This window comes from Trachurus japonicus, chromosome 8 (genome assembly GCF_045865225.1).
Source record: "Trachurus japonicus isolate A0001 chromosome 8, Traja_1.0".
NCBI classification, from domain to species: domain Eukaryota; kingdom Metazoa; phylum Chordata; class Actinopteri; order Carangiformes; family Carangidae; genus Trachurus; species Trachurus japonicus.
In genome coordinates, this window is record NC_140914.1 from 32,007,744 (window position 1) to 32,030,439 (window position 22,696).

The 22,696-nt window shown below is 41.8% G+C and overlaps 1 protein-coding gene across 2 annotated transcripts in view; it reads right to left on the reverse strand.

The window, feature by feature from the left end:
• igf2bp1 (insulin-like growth factor 2 mRNA binding protein 1) overlaps positions 1-22,696 on the reverse strand; it is a 76,447-nt gene that overhangs the window by 32,594 nt on the left and 21,157 nt on the right. For both annotated transcript variants that reach the window (XM_085785200.1, XM_085785201.1), the window contains exon 3: positions 1,102-1,150. In XM_085785200.1, coding sequence (XP_085641326.1) covers positions 1,102-1,150 — 49 coding nt within the window. The remainder of the gene's footprint in view (positions 1-1,101; positions 1,151-22,696) is intronic.

Below are 22,696 nucleotides of genomic sequence, written 5' to 3' on the forward strand. Positions count from 1 at the left end.
GAAAAATAAACCTTTACCTTTTATTCTTTATTTTCACATTCTATTTGTATTTATTTCTTCATTATATATATACTAATGAAATTTACTCATTTTATTACTGTTATCATATGTATAATATTTACATATTGTTTTGTTCTTGTCTCCTCTCTGTTTGCCTATTTGAAGTCTTGTTTGTATGATTTGTTATTTGTTAGTCACCCACGTTGCACCCTTGTAGTTTGTCTGTAGTATCTGTCTTTACACTATATGGCAATATTAAAAAAGTAAAAAAATAAAAAAGACTTGATCATGACTTAGACGTCTGATGTCTGAGCTCATTGGTTCCACAAAGCTGTTCTGTTGTTGCCCATCACTCATCTGGCTCTGTATTTCAACTCAACGGGCTGATCTCAGATCTGTTCACTGTCTACACTGTTCACGACTGCAGCAACAGGAAAGAAACTAAACATTTCCACACAGTTTTGAAATTCTAATTTCCTTTCCAGCAAGGTCCCATACAGTCTAAAGGTAGAGGTCCATGTATTTATTGATTATAGATCAGATTTGCAATCTGCAGTGAACGTGTCACAGCCTCAGTCCACAGAGAAATGATGCAGTCAGAAACTGAGCCTTAAAATGACCATAACTTTATGATGTCACAGACTCAGCCATGAGCCAAGCCCCGCCCACCTGGACACGCCTCCAAACTTTCAGGATTGGGTTTCTCTGAGTATAATAAACTGAGTTTTGCTCGTGATAACTGCTTTAACTCTTGTTTTAACCTGTTTTTCTTTTTTTGGTTGCTGTAGCACTTTGAGATTTTTTGTTAAATATAAAGTGCGTTAGAAATAAAATGTATGATTATTATTATTATAAAAAAATAAATAAAACAATAAAAAATTTGGTTTGCTCAAAACAATCAGCCAATCAGAAGAGATCTCTCCTGATTGGCACCAACATGACAATACTAGAGCTTCGTGGTGAGCGCCCAGGATGTGAAACTATTCAGATTTCACAGAATAAGAAGAGAAGAGGTGGTGGGTGGTGGTAATTGGAGCAGTGTGAAGTCACAGTAACAGACTGCGTGAATTAACCAAGCAAGAGAAAAGATGATGAACCTACCTCCCACTGTAGGTGAGGTGGGATGTTTCTGATCTGCAGTTTCCTGGTCCTGAGGAGAGAGAACAGACAAGACGTTCAAATGAATGAAAGTTCTTACAACAACCAAGAAGAAACATGCAAAGTGAAGGGGTTTGGGGAGGAGAGAGGGAAAGGAAAAGGAAAGAGCATCAAACTGAACTGATCCACCACTTCATCCATCACACAACACAGTCCCCAATCAGTCCTCAGCTACACTGCTAGATTTTCCTAAAAACAGTTGAGTGGCAAATGTGGTCAACTGTGTGTGGATATAATTAAACAGCCAGGTCATGGACGAGTGTATCTGGTCTTTATGGGGTTGGCAAATCTGGTGGTGAGACGTTGTTTTGTTCAACCGCACAGACACAGTCTGGAGTGGTTGTTTACCAGTAAACACACTCTACAAGTGTGTGTGTGTGTGTGTGTTGTATATTCTTGCCGTTGTCATTATAACATGGATGTTTGGCCAGTCGAGTCTTAAATGGATAGTTCACCCAAAATTGAAATTTCACTCATTATCTCCTCCCCCTCATGTGGACTAAGGGCTGGGAGAAGTTTCAGAGTCCTCCGTGGCTTCTCTGAGTTACAGGGGGTCTCGGCGTAGCAGTGCATGTCCATATAACGGTTGCAAATGGATACCAACTGTCTTCGTAACAAAAAGACACACCAAAAAACATCCAAATACCTCCATGCTGCTCGTATGTAATGTCCCTCTTGTATTGAAGCCCCGAAATGCGAAATTAAATAAGTCTATATTTCAAGCTTGTTTTGTAGCGGAAGCTTCTCGAAGCTCCTCTTCCCGGTTCGTCAAATTTGGACGAACTGAGAAGAGGACAGACCCTGGTTCGACCAAATTTGACGAACCAGGAAGAGGAGCTTCGAGAAGCTTCCGCTACAAAACAAGTTTGAAATACAGACTCATTTAATTTTTTTCGGGACAATGTCGCATTTCGGGGCTTCAATACAAGACGGACATTACATACGAGCAGCATGGAGGTATTTGGATGTTTTTTGGTGTGTCTTTTTGTTACGAAGACAGTTGGTATCCATTTGCAACGGTTATATGGACATGCACTGCTACGCCGAGACCCCCTGTAACTCAGAGAAGCCACGGAGGACTCTGAAACTTCTCCCAGCCCCTAGTCCACATGAGGGTGAGTAGATAATGAGTGAAATTTCAATTTTGGGTGAACTATCCCTTTAACCTCAGCTGCTTCACTGTTGCAGATAAACAACCAGAGTGAGGAGCCTCCTTACCCTCCAGCATCCAATAATACTACAAAGAACACAAAGAAGCCTCTTCTTGTGATCGCTCCAGAGCTCCCACACTTCATTGACTCAAAGTAAAGGCTGAAGAAACTGACTGGAAATTGTTCTTTTGATGTATTAAGTTGAATATATACACATTTACTGGTGTATGTTGGTGCTTTTGATTGGTTATTCTCCAAGTAGTTTTATGAAAACGGCGCATATCCTATCCTATTGCTTCCGTCATGACCAAAAGTTGCAACCAAAGGAAACCCAACCCAGTAGGACTGTTTTTGTTCTATGTTGAATTCGTGTTCAACCTTTGGCTTTCTTACTGAAGCTGTTTATATGGTGAACAGCATTCTAGAAAACCCCAATGTGGTTCATGTGAAACAGTAGAGTGTCCCATCTTTACCAGCCTTTACCATCTCTACCGCTGCTTATCCGACCCACCCAAACCAGTATCAATGGCCCCAAACCCTAACCAGCAACCACCAACCCCCCATCTCCACCTCGCCAACTAAACCCCACCCAAAACCCCCAGGAGGCTCCAGCACAGATGAATAGTCTTTTGTGTATCCAGAATACCTGACCCACCACCCCCCCAATCCAAAAAAAATGGAAAAGCCCTTTGATCCTCAATCAATGCTGAGCTATATCGCTAACTCCACCCCCCCAACCTGACAAACACACATAAAAACAGCCCCTTTCCCCACACCTCCCACCAAAAAAAAAGAAAAACCAAACCTCCATGACCCCAGTGCACAGAGTTCTACCTTATCAACACATCAACTCCCCATTATCCTCTCCAACGTCACCCCCACACCACACAACACGCATCCCAACCCCCATCCAGCCATCAGCGAACTTGTTTGACCCTTGTCGTCGCCGCCAGCCAACCCCACAGACTACCCCCATTGGCTGAAACCATGGCAACAGGTTAGGAATGGGTGGGGAAATACGGCTGATGGGGCGGGAGGACGGACAACAAAACAACACACTTCACATTTACTTATACGCCCGTTCACTCATCTGTTCCTCGGTTTTATTGTAAATATCTCCTGACTTCTACCGTCATGCGGGTGGTCTGCATCGTTAGCACTGAACCTCATATAAACCCTTAAAACGATGATTCTACATCTTTTGTTTCCAAGAGATGTTGACGTGGCATTGTGTTATCACTCCGCACTCAACACAATGCCTTCAGCATCAGGCCTCTACCATAAAACAGCATAACTGAATAGCATTGGCAGTGAATAACATTTATTGATATGTTTAATTCAAAATTAATTTGTGCCACCGGAACGACAAAACACCTCATCCATGACTGCTTGTTGATATGCAAAGATGGAAACACGTCGTCAATGAAGCTTGAAAACGTCTGAAGTTGAGAACGTTAAAAAGTGGAGCTGTTGAGGTTCCCTCAGCTGTGAAGGCATTAAATCCACGCTCAGGTCCGGCCTCCAGCAGGACAAAGGGGGCCAGAGAAAAAGACGAAGGAGAAAGAAAAGAAGCCAAGAGAATGAGAAAGGAGTGTGGTCCTCAAGGAGGAGGAGGAGGTGGAGAAGAGGAGCAAAAGGGAGGGAAAGGTTTTGCTTCTAGAGGAGGTCAAAGGCCAAGGGTCGGAGGTCTTCAGACCAGACGGAGGTGGCCCCAGAAGCACAATGTGGTGTGTCTGTGGGTCTGAGGGCGGTGTAGCCTGCTACTACCCTTTCATCAGGCTCAATAACAGGAGGACAAACCCATTTACACTCCATCAGTATGATCTTAAAAGAGTAAAACTCTATCTACATCATTTTCTTATCCATTCCTTGTACCTTGTAGTGAAGCCACATTAGATGGCTCCACTCTTCTCCTCCCTGGTGGTCTACAAAGAGGTTCACGTTCACGTTAATCAGGTCAATACTTTCCCGACGGCTGCGTACAAGAACCGTCCCCTTAAAAAAATACCTTGTCCTCACCCATGAGTCGGTGTTCACACAACGTGAACACAAATGATGAGCCTCAATCTGAACTTCTATTGGAAAAGAAGCCACATCCTTCAAAAATCTTTAGGCATCAGTATTGAGTTCTTCTCGATTAGTCAGACAGCATTTACGCAACACTGACTCCACATCTTTTCAACTGCGGACAGTGACTTCATTCAACAACTTTTGTAACTTTTCCAAAGTGAGTGTTGTGTTCAAATCACAGAAAGTACGACCAATTTTGGGTTGGGCTTGGTCGGCCAACAACTTGCAAAGAAATTGTTAATTTGTTCAAAGTAAGGTATTAAATCTGAAACAAATCAAGAAAGTCCTACAAAACCATGTATACTGTCGACTTCAACTTAATCAAAAGAAAAAAACACTTTTTATATATTTTTGACTGCCTTTTATTTTATCAACCCCAATGTAAAAACTGAGGATTCAACACAAGCTTGAATCAACATGGCTAAAGATGCCAGTTAAACCTGGAGTGGTGAAAACTAATGACAATAAAACACTGAGTATTTCTATTCACTCAGCACTCAGGACCTCTAGTGATTTTATTGATCATGTTGCTCACTATGAATGCACAGTAAAGCAGTGGAAACTGCTAGCTGTGATTTACCGCCCTTCCTATAAACATCTACATTCATCCACTCGGTGTTCTGCAGGGAAGTTTCTGGGGAATGGTGCATGTGTGTTACGGTATGGTTATAGCTGCAGTGCTGAGAGTCAGACATTCACACAATAATCTACACAGTAACATGGGCATGATGCCACTCACACACATACAGTCATTTTAAGTCTTTGCTGAGTTATGACTATGAAATCCAGGATAATGTGTTTGACTATCTTGTGAGTTGGAAGTGCCTTATGGCTCCCAATGGAAATCTTCAGTGCCAAAAAGAAGTTATGTTTAAAGGGTTTGACTGACAACTTCTTAAGACCAGTATTTACAACCCAGATGGCCCATGTGATGACCTCTATTTTCACATGTTAACAGGTAAATATGAGTTTATATTGATGTGACGACATGTGGTTGAGCTCAAGTTTATTGAGTTACTTCACCAATAAGTAGGGGTGTGACGAAATCTCGTGCCACGAGATCTTGCTAGATTAAACTTGACGATATTTCTCGTCGCTTTTTTTTTTAATGTTAAAACAATGTAAAACAGGGTTTCCACTACCAGCTGCCACTACTTTTAAAAAAAAATCACACTGCACATAATATTGTTTGCACTTGAAAAAAAGAAAGGAATATTTAATTTTATTTATTTATAAATTTTTGTTTTAGTTTCAATTTGTGGAAGAAGAAGTTAAAAGCTCATGCTTACATCATGCACGTAAAGAGCTATAATAAAACATTTCCAAATGCATGTGCAACTCGGTTAAATAAAAGTCTGTTGGTCCAGTCATATATTTTGTCATTGTAGTTTTCTTAAAATCTCGTCTCGTCTCGTTCTCGTGAACCCAATCTCGTGTCTCGTCTCGTCTCGTGAGATGAGTGTATCGTCACACCCCTACCAATAAGTGATGCAGTCACTTCAACATTGGAAAGACGGGAACAGGGAATATGCTGAAGAGGATGATCAAGACAATGTGACTGGACACTGGACAAACTCTCCCAGGAAAAGGAAAAGGAAGCACATATGGTTCCAGCTGACTGCTACACAAGCACTCATCAATATATCGTCAAGCCTTTCATCCACAGTTTCACTGCAGCGTTCACACCAGGGCTCCCAAGTGACTTCACCAACAAGTAAAGTGGGAACCCACAGTGTTTTTGCACCGCACTTAACGAATGATCATAACAGACTCAATAAACAAGGTGAAAGAACGCAGCACGCTTTAAGGCCTGGCCCTAATTCCCAAACGTCCTCTGTGAATGATCATAGATCTCTCTCATTTCAAGTCGAGACGTGTTTATGACATAATCAGTAAGGACGGATAAATAGAAAAATGTTTGTGTCAATACCTTCCAACACAAAATCTGATCATTTAGGCCACATTTGAAGGTGGTGAGTGGCGCAAGCGACCACATTGAGTAATGTAATACAACTCTGGCGGGTATCACAAGAGCCTTGCTAAACAACACTGACAATGTTTAGAGATCTGTTGTGAGGATTAGAAATAGAAACCGCAGTCCTGTTCTTTAAAATGAACGAGCACAAACACACAACAGAGCTGTTTTGATTTGTAGCAGTGACTATTTCTCAGAGATAAAGGGAAACTGCTAATTGCTATGTCGCCAGCGTTGGCATTAAGTGTTATCGACTCACCAGTTTAGTAGAAACATTGTGAATTCTTCATCAAACTTCTTTCCCCAGATGCTTTCTATCTTTATGCTTTCTATTGCCTCTTTTCTTCTACTGAAGTTAGCATGCTAACCAGCTAGCCCCTTCCCAGCCATTAGGCTACTTCTGAATTAGGCCTAAGAGCCACTTCACTTTCTTGTTCTGAGTCATACTAAAGCATTAGTGAAATAGTTAGCAAAAAGACTGCTTTTATGTTTAATTTGAATGAAAAACAACATTTTTCTTGGCATGTAAAGCTATTTTATGAATTACAGAGTTAGCCCAGCTCAGAGCCCGTCCACACGGATACAGGTTTCAGTGAATCCTTATCGCTTCGGCATTTCATCCAGACAGAAACAGCGTTTGAGGGGGTGAAAATTGTATTTTTTTGGAAACGGGTCCTCCTCAAAACCACACCAGCGTTTTCGTGTAGACACCAAAAACTTTGAGATGATCTAAATAAAATATCAAACGATTCCATACAAAGAAGCAATCTCATGACCGGGGTATTTAATGCGCTGGTCCCACCTGTAATTACTGCTCATTATGAAATACATTTAGAGTCAGTGGTGTCCACTATATATCCATTACCTGCCACCATTACAAAAACTTTACTACACACTCAGTGCTCTCAAATGTCCCCAAGTACGAGGCAAACACTGGCTGCAAGCTGAGGGAGCATGGAAGTGCAGGGGCTTAATATTTTATAAGAGCTATCTGGACAGCATGAAAACTCAGATGAATTTTTTATTTCTAATGGTGAGGACAAGCCAAACACCATCATTGAGGATGCATATTAACCTTGTTACCAGCCAAAATCCTATCATCTAAACCCATGTCTTTGGATCAACTAATTACCTTTATCATGCCACCCTTTGACCGTTCCAATAACCATCATCCTAGCCATTTCTGGGCCGCTACACGACAGCCATTGCAGCAGGTAAATTAGATACTGCATGAATGAATAATGGGGCAAAGACGGGGTCAAGTAGAGAAAAGTGTAGCGGAAGCTTCTGAGACAGGCCAAACGAGCAGTTTGGCAAGAAAAAAAATCCATCACAGTAGATCGCAGTCTATCTGATAATGCTGTAAACAAATTCCATTGTAATGTTACAATGGAGGAAAGCCATCTCAACTGTACACCTATACAAGTTGATGATCCTCACTTCTTACAACACTCAACACTGTTGCCCCTCTGAAGAAGAAGTGGGCTGGAGCCACGGTACAAGTCATAAATGCAGCAGACGTCATGAAAGCTGGACGGAAGTGGCCTTGTGCCAGTCCAGTGGAATTTCACCTTGTCCAAATATCTAATAACTCTGCTATGCCAGATCTACCTTCACTGAAGCCAACCAAGCTAACAGCTCTGGTTTAAGTTACCAACAATGCTGTCGTTGCCTCAGACAATGGACTCCTCTCATTTATGGTGCTAGATTTTAGTGCTGCAATTGATACCATTGATCACAAGAGCCTATTACAAATACTGGAACATGGTAATGGGATTAAATTGGGTTTACTGAATATTCTCCTGTTAGTTCATGTCAACAATAACTCCCCAATGCACACAAAAGTTAGTCATGGAGTTCCACTGGGTTTTGTGCTGGGGCCGATACTGTACGCATCTATGAAGCCAGATGAGTCTAGCTAGGTGGTCAAAATCTATGCCATTATAAAGCTTGGCTGTCTAGTTTTTTTCAATTTCTTCATTCAGACAAAACTGAAGTTATGGTACTTGGCCTAAAACACCTCTGAAAAACATCTAATGATATAGTTACTCTGGATTTATCCATTACACTGACCTCGTGTCGTATTGCAAGGAACTTTAGAGTCATTTCTGATGAGGACCTAGCTGTTATTTACCTCACATATAAACCAAGGCCTACTCTGCCATCAAATCTTGTGAAAATTAGAAACAGCATGTCTCAAAGGGATGCTGGAAAAACTCATTCACACGTTTGTTACCTTTCAGTCTGTTATCGCAAGACAGTCACCCTCTCTACATTTAACATGAGCCTTACAACCGTCCTCTTTGGTAAAACCTATAGGTAGGGCTAGCTAAGGTCAGTCCCTAACCATTATGCAGCTGTAGGCCAAGGCTGCTGGAGAACTCCCAAGATGCACTTGTCCTTTCCTCTTGTTGCTCCCTCTAATTATCTATATCACACAATTACAAAATCCACTACTCAGCATCTATTTGAAAGAGCCTGAATACAACGATGTGTAAAAGACTTCCTGTACACAGAAGATCTTTCTCCCCGTCACCACTCATTGTGGAAACTGTTGGATTTCTCTTCATTGATTTCACTCTGTAAAGTTCCTTGAGATAATAATTGTTATGATTATTAACTCAATGAAAAGTCACCAGAAAGGCAGACTGGTTTATTCTTATTTTACTTTGTAATCCACCTGTTTATTTAAAAGTACAAAGGAAACAGCAACCATGCTGCACCCCCTCCTGAGTAGTAACAGTATATAATCTGAAATTTATTTTGCCTCAACAAGGCCAGCATTTATACTGACACACAGTTTAAAATGGTCCATCTTAAATTCTAAAGGACCAGTGCAAATAATTTGGGGAATTACCAAAAATCAAATTTTCTTCATATGCAGGGAGGCGGCACTTTGTAACTTCTACTCTTATTCCCTTGTCTTCCTTCCACCTCTCCTGCTCCCTTGCTCCTCTTCCCTCCCATCCCTTTCCTGTCAGCAGATGCATAAATGATGCGAACGCACAAAAACCACGCAAGCACCATTTTCTGCACATAAAATGGTATCTAGGAGAAGTGTGCGGTGGGAGGCTCTGCACCTTCTGTATTCTTGAGGCGAGATGCACAGTTTCTTACAACCACCTGCAGAGCACATGGTCAGGAGAAGACAGAATGTGAATCAAAGCTTGTAGTACCGTATTGCTCAGGTGTTTTGTCATATATACAGTGGTGGAAATAAGTATTTGATCCCCTGCTGATTGATTTCACTCGATCAAATGTAAATTAATTCATAACCTTTATATGATAACATTATTTATGGATTTTTTTTGTTGATATTCTGCCTTTGTTAAAATAAACTTTCCATAAAAACTATAGACTGTCCAATTTTTTGTTGGGGAGCAAACCTCCAAAATCAGCAGGGGATCAAATACTTATTTTCCCCACTGTATATATATATATTTAATATCATGTCTATCAAAGGTTCATTTACAAACTTAGTTAACTTCATCATTCCTTTTATTTGCATGAGCTATTATATCTTCATCAGTGACCCTTTAATTTAACCAACTATGAAGCTGCCAGTTTGTGAGCACCACAAATCAAAGATGATCTCATTACACGACAGTTTTAAATACACAGCACAGACAAAAGGAGGTAGGAGAGAGAGAGGTGGTGAAACTGGGGGTAAGAAAGAAGACAGGAAGAGAGAGAGGAGTAAGGAAGGAAGGAGGAGTTAATGGTGCTGCAGGAAAGACTGAATTGTGGGTAAGCTGAGAGGAGCTACTTGTACATCAGTCATTGGAGGGGAGTGTGGCAGCAGTCAGCTGTAAATATGTGTAAATGCATAAGAGTGAGAGAGAACGGCGATGGGAGAGAGAGTGTGTTTTTACAGGGTAAATGAGGAGGAGTGCTCATTTCACACCTCTGTGCAACCCGTATGGGTGGCACCATTTCCTGCCATTTGGGATGTTATTTCTCAGACAGGGAGAGCTGCCCTATCACAGCTGTTACTGCTCGCTGATTGACCCAGATTTACATGGGAAAGATCATCCCAATAACTCCACACTAACCCGCCGGTCCACAGACTCAGGTCCGTGGCCCGTCTCAGCAGAGGCAGGTGCTGTCTCAGTGCCTGTTTAATAATCCACTGCCACGCCTGTACAAATAGCTCATAAACCAGTGGAAGCCCATGCATCGGTAGCGGTTATCAAGGTAATCACTAATGTGTTTTGAACAAGAAAGCTTTTGCAATCCTAAAAACCACAGCCTGCTCTCTCTCTATCCACTGTGTCTATGACAGTGTGTGGCACTTTGACTGGGAGTTTTGGGAATAGAAAATATTAAACACAGGTAGAAAGTGACCCTGCTCTGCTCTGCTCTGCTGCCCTTTACACCCAGAGAGGATTGCTCTTTGTGTTTCATCATTTTTAAACGTTATATTTGCCATCAGAGATAATACGCTGCAAAATAAAAACATTAAAAACCTAAAAGAGACAATCCATACAGACAGCTTATGGATAAAGTCTTCAAACTTAATATGGAGAATCACATTAAATTGTTGTTTAAGTGTGTATCAAAAGACTGTTATGGTGATAATCATTTAAAATGTGTTGTAGTATACCACAGACAACTTTATGGTACAACAAAAAATAATTTAGCCTATGTAGCCTATATTATGTAATATTAAATTAGTTAATGCTCATGTCAACCAGCCAGACACACTGCTTAGCTTTTTGTTTACAAGAACGGTGTCTCTTCTGAGGCCAACTTATACATTTGACATAAGCTTTAAAGCCTGTCAGAGGTGGGAGGGGCCCGAGAAGTTCTGATAGGCTATACATGGAATAATATTTTTATGTAGCCTATTCACCAACAGTAATAACTTTCTTTTGTCAAAACAATGTCAGCCTTTCTTATTAGGCCTATCTCCATTTAATATTGCAAAGTATTTCTGAGCATCATAGTACTAGCACACTAAGGCACTGCTGTATAAAATGTGTGTAGGCCTGTGTGTGTGTGTGTGTGTGTGTGTGTGTGTGTGTGTGTGTGTGTGTGTGTGTGTGTGTGTGTGTGTGTGTGTGTGTGTGTGTGTGTGTGTGCACGCGCGCTTATTCCTGCTTTACCTTCCCTTAACAGTTATTTATTTTATATGCATATACTATAAATAGGTATACAAATACACATTTAAATACATTTTAAATTAATTTCTTTATCCTCTTTGGCTTCAAAAGCAGAAAATAAAAAATTCATTTTAAGGAAAACCATATCATGTTTAACTGTCTATGATGATTTCCAGTATAGCCTGTTATTTTATGCTATATTTCCTAATAATGATCCTCAGGACTGGAGCTCCCACTGTCACGTCGGGAGAACAGGCTGCCTAACGAGCCGTGGCGGCTTGGGAGAAATATTGTTGATTACATGATATAACACGGATGAATAGGCCTACTGCCTGTGTTTGCATATGCTTGCGTAACGTAAAATAAAACTGAACAGGAAGCCGACACACACAGGCTTTATACGCAGTGAAAAGGAAAAAAATCTGACTTATTTTTTTAAAAGAATAATAATAACGTAACCCGCTGCTGTACAAAGGAGACGGCGGAATGAGTGGAGTTACAATTTAACATAGGAGTGGGCGACATGTTGCAGAGAGAGGGAGGCCTCAGTTCTGGAATTCATTTAGGGAAAAGGAGGAGGGGGTGCAGCGGTATGGGTCAAAGTTCAGCCTGTGTTCAACACTCTGACCCCGCCTGCAGCTGGTGCGACGGTCGGTCCTCCATTTTGGAGAGGCGAGGGTCTCCATTTTGAGAAGGTGCAACTGACTCAACCGACGCTTATGTAATCACATAATTACAACGACGTTTGTTTTTTTGTTTTTTCTTATTTTTTTTTAAATACTGTAAAGCCTTTTCACGCATTCACCTCGTGATTCATTCTCCTACGTTATTATCACGAGAGACGCAGCGGAGCGGTGTAAAGTAGGAGAAGACCAGGGCAGCGGAGGCCTGTGTGCTCATAGGACTTATTAATATCACCACGCGTAAAATAAAAGACGAATTAAATTAGGTTTTGTTTAATTCCGTCAGACTAATTCTTCGTAAGCCTATAACCGGATAGGGGCTTGTTGGTGAGATGCTCAACACCTTTACATGCTCTTCCCTCAGCCTCCCCCCTCCCTCTTTGTTCGCCATTTTGTGATGCCTATAGCCACCACTTCATGTTATGGACACACTGCAGGGCGGTGAGGGGGAGGGGGGCTGGGAGCCTACAGGAAGGCGCTGTAATGAAGCCATGGTTCTCATTTATAGACGGAACTTGCGTAAAGTCCGTGTTGTGTAAGCGAACAGCTCCTGCAGGCTTAAGTAGTTGATATATTGACAGGCGAGTCCACACGATGGACGGACCTCGTTCTCGGCACTTTCAACAAATAATTACCTTCAAAACAAAGCAACAATGTTATGAAATGATAAGAAACTGGACCAGAACATGATGGAAGTCTAAATAAGGAGGGTCCAGGTTAGGAGCGGAGGCCGTCGGTTACTTTACGAGCTCCTTTTTGTCTGAATTGGTCTGTAATTTATCTCGACTCGTATTGTCTGTAGTGTGACTGATCGAGAGGCGGAGGAGAAGACAGTGTTAACGACACATCTCATTATTTCCTATAGGCTAGCCTATATTTCCATATGTGCTGTTTCCATACTGATCCACGCATGAACCACATGTAGGGACAAAGCCACATCTCCTGGTTCAGTAAAACACCACTTTTCTCCCCCTCCTTCACTCCGCTTCCACACACACACACACACACACACACACACACACACACACACACACACACACACACACACACAAATAGGCTACGTAGATACATGTGTGAGCCAGTACGCGGCCATCTTGACCAGGCAACGCCCATTTACTACAATGAATATGCAGTCACATGACAGCAGAGAATTCACCAGAACGTAGCACATAGGAGGAGGGGGGGGGGGGGTCCACATGCGCCATTACATGAACATAGGATGATGCAGGCGGCGTGTTGGGCTGCGGCCGCCTCACTCACAACCTATAGTGCAACAACACAGTAATGCCTTCATCTGAACCATCTGTTTTAGCTCCCAGCTGCCACCATAGTGTTCAGCAGGGGGTCGGTTCATCCACCTATGCCCGCCCGCCCGGGCCGACACACACGTAGATAACTCGGCGGATGTAGAGAATTGTTGTTAATGGCTGCAGGATACAACTGGGTGAAGTGGCTACAATGGTTTTGCTACTGTATCAACTCCAGAGAAAAGTGTAGCTAACATGCACGCGGGGACACACCTCCCTTCGTGAGCGTGCACAGGCACGCGCGTTACTTCCAAATCAGCATATACCTTCTGAAATGTACTACAAGACAACTAGAAATGCTTTCAGCTACATCTCTATGTGAAACATGGAGGCTCACATCGCCTGCACTGCAACTTCGAAAGAAGAAAAAAGTATATATCTCCGTTTATCTTTGCAGCGGGCGCGCGCCTTCTGCCTTCCTCTGTCCCCGCGCGCTGCCCGCGTGGAGGAGGAGGAGAGCAGAGGAGCACGCGCGCGCCCTCCCATTCATGAAGTGCGTAAAAACTACTCGGGAGTTACTACAGCGGCGCGAGGGAAGGGAGGGGCTGACCGCGCAGCCAGGGCGGGAGGAGGGAGGAGGGAGGGAAGGAGAGAGCGGCAGAAAGAGGGGAGGAGGGGATACTATAGAATGTATGCCATGAGTGCTCACGCCTGAAACACATCATGGGGGTTTGGGTTTTGTAGTATGGGCAGCGAGGAGGGAAGAAACAAGATTTTCTGTCTCTCCGTGCTTTCGGCTGTCGGGCTCTCCGGTTGCTGGAAGCGGCGGCAGCACCGGTTAAACCCCCGCGCCGCTTCCCGCGTTCGGCAGGTAAAGGTTGCGGAGTAAAAAAAAAAAAAAAGAACAAGAAGAAGAAGAAAAAGGTTGAGATATGAACAGAAACATGGAAACAACGAGCCCCCGAAGTGAACCCGAGGCTGCTCTGTAGAACAGACTGCTCTTGTCTCTAATTTGATGTGGCAGAAAACTGAAACGAGTTGGCTGAGGGGGAATGAGAGACAAATACAACTTCACGTCATGACCTGGAGTCAGATTTAAAGGCTCATTATCCGTCTTTATATCTTACAGACTAGAAGTAATAATATACAGGCTATATGGTCTACAGACCTATATAAAGCCGAGTGGAGAAGCACCAGGGCTCGTGCCGTATGGCGGCTGAGGCTTTTACCGGAGAGACAGAGTCGTTTATGTTCCATATTTATAACTTAGGCGTAATAGCAGTATTATTGTGCAGCTTGTTTCTAACCTTTTCAATCGTTTGTCCTTGAAATAAGTCTCAACGCTTTACTTGTTTTAATTAAAACAACTTAGACAGTGAGGTCAAACATTAATGCAGCAGGCCACTCCCTGCTGGAAGAAACTACAGGATCATCAAGGACAATGTTTACATCTACATGAAAAATCAAGATTATTTTCCCTACACAACATATTTACCAAGTGATTAACACGTTCAGGGGGGAAATAAATTGCTTTATTCCTGAAGGATATTAGAGGCCTGAGAGATTTTCATTCATATTTCACTGAATAGGCAACATTTAGCAAACGAGGATGCAGCACATTTCCAGTCTCATGGTATATTTACAAGATATTGGCCTCGTGTTAATTGATATGGAGAAAAGAATGAACATTTCTCCTGCAGTAAAAACATTTTTTTTTTTAAACAAAGTGAGAACTTGAAGATTGAATAAAAACCAAGTTAAGGCCATAGACAAACAGTTTGATGACAGTGAAGGCAGCAGCAGCCCTTCACTACTGTCAGCACACAAACTACTGATTCAGACGTCAGCACTGAGAAAACATTTGTGATGGTTGCCATATAAAATATAAGATAAAATTGTTTTAATGAAAAGTTACACAAATGGTGACAGGTTTAAAGGGCCGAGGAAATTTAACTGCTGAGGTGTAAGAATGATTTTGTTTGTTAGATATTTTTATTTTAACATAACTCATGTGCTCTTACATGACACATTACAGGAATTTGAGGCCGAGGAGCATGAAACTTTTCAAAATGAAATGTGTTTTTTTTTCTTGAATGAAAATTGCCAAGAAAAACAAAACTTTCATTCAATATGATTTTTTTTAGGTGTTAAGAAGAAACAATAACATGACCTTTTTACTGAAAGTAACTGGCTCTGGCTGTTCTTTATGCCACTATTTCTAAAAAGATAAATATCTTAAATTTTAATCCATAAAATGAGCATCTCTTTTTTTTTTTTTTTTTTTACTTTATTCCACATGTTGGTACAGAAAACAAAGGAGAAATGTGGGGGGAAAGCGGATTTATGTCTATGATGCATTTAAAATCAGACACTATTCTGCAATTATATTTTACATTTTCTAAATGCTCACCAACACAGGTTCGACTCATATCAGGCCCAGTCATTTAAACCTTCACATGCACTGTTAACTGCTGGTTTCAAGAGAAATAAAACTGTCACCATGTTACTGTGATCAAGCCAATTAAAATAAGATTCATCAGAAAACCAACATTTCAATACTCCCTCAAACTCAACTGTCCAGTTATTAGACCTGACATTCTGCTTAGGAAAAAATGTAGCCTACAAATATAAAACAGTCTTAATTAATTAACCGATTTGCAATGATCTAACTTATTTATTTCTTTGACGGTTATTTATGTTTCTTGATGGTTGAAAAATAATACTCTTGTGCTTTTTTCCAGCATGTGTGCATGCTTTATTGTAAAAGAGATGAAAAGTATAAATTCAATGTAAATGAGGGATTATTCAGAAGTTTGAACACAGAACAGGTTCTTCACTTCTTAATGGAAACACATGATTTTTCCATAAAGCTGTAAAAGCTGCTGGTGGCTGTCCTCTCTGTGATACACGTTGTGCAGCTTTACCTCTTAGACCGAGTGAATGTAAAGTGAACAGGGGCCCGGGCTCTGTGCTCCCCTTTTCAAAAACAAAATGGGGGAGAGAGGAGGAAGATAGGAGGGATGGAGGGAGTTCCTGCTCCGTCTAAATGACGCAAGTGTGTGTGTGTGTGTGTGTGTGTGTGCGCGCGCGCGTGTGCTGTGTATGTGTGTGTGCGTAAGTGATGTCAGCCTTCACTTTGTTTTGAATCAGCACAGAGCAGGGCGGGACCAGCGGCAGCCTATAGGAGAAGCAGTAAGGAAAGGAGCGTCTCTACACACTCGTGTATACGCACACACACACATGCACGCACACACACACACACACACACACACCAGCCTGGCCCTCCTTGGATTTCATTTCCTTGTTTGCAGCTCTGAACAGCAGAGGGCCGACTGAGTCAGTGTGGCTCTGCTCCTCTCCTGGTCGACTCATCCACAGGACGGATCAATAAACAACTGGACGTTTTAATCTGAAGGGACGTCTTCTATCGTTCATTAACCCTGTGGACACTGGGAGGGAACGCTCCAACACACTGACATAACTCCTACTACACCACTACTGCTAGAAGGAGCTGTATGGAGTAGAATAATCACGACAATAACATGATCATGCATAACAGCACGCAACAACATTATAACACTTTAATTACAACTACATTTCTCCTTTCATTGTTTAAGCCACACCACGGAGCATCTCTGTGGCCCCAAGTACATCCAGTTGGCCCTTCTTACAGGCCCAACAAATACACTAGTTTATATGATCACACAACAGTTGTTTCCTCCCAGAGAAGAACCAACAAATCAGCTTCAACTCTTTTACCTCCTTCGTCTTTTCTTTAGTGCACGGATTAGCAATTTGCAGTTCCCTTTTTTTAAAAGAAGAAAAACAAAGTCAAATATACAGTATGTAACCCTTTCATGCGTTTCATACATCAACTTATGGAAAAAAAAAACACAAGGATCTAAAAGTTACTGAAATCAAATCAGCTCACCTGATGAGCCAAAGAATATAGAATATGCTGATTTTGAATATTTCGAAATAAAAGCACTAGTAGGAGAGACAAGTCCACGGCTCTAAGTTTAGACAACAAAAACACTAAAGGTTAGAAAAATTACATTTGTAGAATAATCTTTTTTTTTTTTTTAATCATGTTGTGTCTGAAGTCACTTCATGTCCACATCCTGAATAATGTTTTAATCACAAGTAAATTTTTTGTTCTGTGAGAGCAGACATTTTGTCACAACAAACATGTTGTATAGTTGAACATGTCAGCAAGTTGCAAAATACATGAACTAACATGATCCAGTCTATTTCCCACAGAGCGGATTAGAGGCAGTTCAGTTGGATATTAAATCACTTCTGGCCTCTGCTACGTCCATGTGTCCAACTTCCCTCTTCAAGACCAGACTGAACACAAAGTGTCACTCAAACGTCTAAATACAGGAACAGTTAGTAAAAGACATTTATATAATGAGTTTATATAATGTTCATACTGAATTTAAAATGTGTTTGTGTTCGTGGCATTTAATGTAAAACCAGGCTTAACAGATGGAATTTCTGCCTGGGTTTCAGCTGTAAAAAGTCCAAATGTGCATGAAACTGATTTTATTTATTCATTTCAGCAGGAATAAAACAGTGAGTAAAGGAACAATAGAGTCCAGCCAACACAGTGGAGAGTTTTACTGTTAAATATGGAACTGAATAGAAAATAAACATGAGTTCCAAGCCTACTTCTTTCTTTAAATTATCACAGTCATTTAAAATGTAAATTTTGTGTCTTTGTTAGGATCTAATCTGATTTGATCAGTTTTTTTTTCTTTAGCTTTATTATTATTATTATCATTATTATCATTCAACACTATTAAACCAGTGTATCTGTGTCAGTCAGACTGTGGATGCTCTTGTCTGTTTGTTTTCCTCCAGCGGTCAGAAGCCGCTGCAGAGCTTCACTTCAGCCATCAGACCGACACACAGCCTTTTCTCCACGGCTCCCACCCAACATCACAATGTACAGCTCCACACACACACACACACACACACACACACACACTCACACACACAGACTGGCTCGTCCACACCACGTGAGCCAGTGCAGTGGCTGTGATACGGCACACCCACTGCTTGCACACACCCACTCCGGGTGGGGGTGGGGGAGAGAACACACTGCTGCGCTTGGGGGGAGGGGACTCCTTTCTTTCTCTCTGTCTCTCCCCCTACTTCTTCTTCTTCTCCTCCTCCTCCTCCTCCTCCGCTCCCTATCCCTCTTGCTTCCTTCCTCTGCAGCTCATGCATGCCTGCATGTATGCGCAAGTGTGCGAGCGTGTGTGTGTGTGTGTGTGTGTGTGTGTGTGTGTGTGTGTCGTAGCACATGCCAGTGTGTCAGACATGTGACCAGCAGGCAGAGCCTCCATTTTAACTCTTTGAGAATCCCAGTTGTAGGAGGAGAGCGAGAGCAGAGAGAGAGAGAGAGAGAGAGAGTGGAGGGGGGAAAGTTGACAGAGCAAACAATAAGCTAAAGAGTAGAAGTGGCTAACACACCGAGCGTCACCATGACACCGGCCGTTACACTCTGGAAAAAGAAGAAAAAAAAACATGGCCGTGCACGTCTAGCGTTTTCAAGAAGCAGCTTGAGGCCTCCTGTCTCCATCTGCAACATGCTACATGTGGCAGCCGCCGCTCCCCCTCCTCACTGTCCCCCAACAACCATGCATGGAAATACCACTGTGTTAAAGGGATAGTTCAACATTTTGGCAAATTTGCCTATTGCCATAAATCCCGTTACCTTTCATTTTCAGTGCAAGCTGTTTTTCGATTGGCGGGGCGGAGACGCAAGCTGCTCAGAGCTATGCTACAGAGGCTCATGGGATTTCTTGGTTTCCCTCATCAAACTCATCAAATACACAATCCAACAACTCTACAACGCTCTGGTGGACAAGTTGTGACCTGCACATTCAAGATTCAAGATCTAGATTCTTTATTTGTCACATGCATAGTTAAAGTGTACACTTACAACAAGCAGTGAAATGAAATCCTGACTACACCCCCAGACTGTGCTGTCCCTCAAGTGAAAACATGTAAAAAAAACAAAAACACGCTATGAGATAACAACAGAACATTACGAGACAGAGTTGTGTTCAAGGCTAACGTGTAACCAGAGCACGATCCCAGACATGACTGCTGGGCGGAGTGACTTCAAAAGCGCAAGTAGTTCCGAGTATTTGCTTCCTGTGTCATAATGTTAGATAATTATACGTTATTATTTCATAGCGTGGTGAATGTGCAGGTTACAACTTGTCTATGACTCTCATAGAGTCTCATAGACGTTTTGGAGTTGATGGATTGTGTAATTCATGAGTTTGATGAGGGAAAGCCGGAAATACCATATGCCTCATAGCGTTAGTTGAGCAGCTCGTATCTCTGCCCCACCTATCGAAAAATAGCTTGCACCGAAAATTAAAGGTAACGAACCTATTGCTAAGACTACTGGGATTATGGCAATGGGCCAAAGAGTTAAAGCCAAACGTTGAAATATCCCTTTAATATATGTGTGCAACAGCGATGTGCACCATCCGCACACAGGTCAGAGTGAGGGTTCAGCTGCTGTAGAAGAAGCGTAATAACTAATTATTAAGCCAATCGGCATCAAAGAGCTTGCATATGGTTGTCATGGCGCCAGATCTTTCAAATCTTAAAAAAAAGGGAAGACTCAGCTGCAAATTAACTGTGGATGTTCATGTGTGACCCAAACAATCACACCTGCTACACAACAACTGGATGATGATGTCATCGAGGTTTGACATCATAAAGTCAAGTTACCTTGGCTACTGTGGGTTTGATTATTACTTTGTTGTTTTTTTATATATATAAATGTGTGTGGCACAATTTAATGAGAGTACACCAGCACTAAAGTGTGTTTATGTAGATTTTCTCTCGCAACATCTCGGAGAAATGATGAATATGTAAATGAGATGAACTAAATAGAGAATCTGACTGTGTTTAAACAGAGCTTAAGCTGATCAGAGAGCAGCTGTGGAGCATAGACGTATTATTTGGCAAACCGAAGAAGGAAGAAGACGTGTCGTTATATTGTTTGCATTTTTAGAGACGGTGGGGATCCATGCATCATATCATGTTCATACATCCGCGTCGTTTAAATATCTGTGGGCCGATCGTCGCCCTGTGATCTGATCCACTTCCTGCACCTGTGGTGAATTGATCCGTCCAGTTCATTCCTCTTCCTGCTTCTCTTCTTCCCGTCTTTTATTTCTAAACGCTGGCTCCAGAAGGTACGAAGCGCCATCATTATTACAATAAGTTTCCTTCACCATCTTCCACCAGGATCTTTAAATACCCAGGGGGCAAAATCACAGTTTTTTGGAAAACAGCGTTGTAAAAGGTTTGACACCAGAAATGATCTGTAGGAACTTGTAGGATTAAAACCTGGGTGGACAACCTGGTCAACTAGCTGCTGGAAAGCTACAGGGGCCAAAACCCCTTTCTGGGGTCATTTTGCTGGTGAAATGATGTAAATGCAAATATTTAGGTACTACAATGGCATTTGTAGTCATACAGCTATAACATTTGGCAGAGAGTATCTTGACACATAGGGGGAGGCAGGAAAAAAAGATTCTGGGGTTTGTTGCAACTCCATTTTAAGATATCACCCTCAACATCCCAAAAAAGACAAAAAAAGTACTGTTCGCCTGACAAATTCTCATGAAAATTATTATTTTTCAGCACTTTATGGAGAATATCTATGCCTAACATGTATATAGAAAACTTCCTTAATTCATAAGCTTCCATTTGAGTCCAAGATAGCCTTTCCCGTTTTCATGAGAATTTGTCAGACGAACAGTACTTTTTTTTGTTTTTTTGGGGGGATGTTGAGGGTGATGTCTTAAAATTGAGTTGCAACAAACCCCAGAATCTTTTTTTCCTGCCTCCCCCTATGTGTCAAGATACTCTCTGCCAAATGTTATAGTTGTATTGTATGACTATTTATGCCATTGTAGTACCTAAATATTTGCATTTACATAATTTCACCAGCTAAATGACCCCAGAAAGGGGTTTTGTCCCCTGTAGCTTTCCAGCAGCTAGTTGACCGGGTTGTCCACCCAGGTTTTAACCCTTCAAGTTCCTAGAGATCATTTCTGGTGTCAAAGCTTTTACAACGCTCTGTGTCTGGTTTTTTGCTTTGCCCCCTGGGTAAAATTCTAAATTCTAGAAGAAACCTGGAACAAACCTACAGGTGTCAACTATGTTTTCTTAGAGTTTCACCGTTCCACCTTGCAGCAGAATTCATCTTCCCTCTAAATCAAATAAAATGCATGGTCTCTGAGTGGATACGGCAGGTTTGGCCCCCCTTCTTCCTTCATGTAAATCTTAAGCTGATAAACCTTGTGCTAATGCTGACGGAGCAGTGGAAAACATGCTAGAGATGAGGCACGGGGCGGACAGACAGACAGACAGACAGACATGTTGGCACAGACAGACGCACAGACTCACTGACTCATCTAAAAGCACTATCCTCCATGCGGGCCTCGCCATTACTCCATTTTGGGTTAAAAACGCCTCATTCTGCGTCTAAATATAGAGCAAACCAGTCTGTCAAAGCATTCATCCTGCAGACGCCTCAGTCAGAAGAGACCCACATGTACAGCACACACACACACACACACACACACACACACACACAGAGCGATGTGGAGTTCAAGAGCACTTTAACATGTGGATCCAACCACAAACACACTATAAAGGACAAAAAGCTCCCAGCTTCAGGAGACAATGGGCTTTGTGGACATTTTAGGGGCTGATTAATTCTATTCCCCCGATATATTTTATTATGATTTTTTTTTTAAAACTGAAATGGTTAAATAATCTATCTCCAGAAAGATCCAATCAATGCACTGATAAACACAAGAGCAGAAATAAATAAACAGCATTTGGGAGCTGGTCTGTGCGTCTGCCGCCGTCAGACTCATTAAACAACTGTCACATAAAGGTTTGTGACGTGAGATGAGATAGTAAGCAGAGGATCGGGGGCTGGACTCCTTTGAAGGCTTGATGGTCTTGGTTTGGTTGTTTAGGCAACACGAGGGTTTAGGAAATGATGTTGGTTGGGATTAAAATACACCCATTCATAATGTCAACCACATGGTAGAAGAGTTTCTAGCAGAACTTGAAGGCATCTGAACCCAGGTGGAAACAGCCACACTGCTCCTTTATATCATAGTACTGCTATTATGACTGTAGTTGACAACTGAGGCAATAAAAGCAAATCATTCTGGTGGCTGTGTATTTGTAGATAATATTCTCAACAGAAGGAGGTATTAGAATATGTAGAAGTAATCATTAAATGTATTTTTAAAAA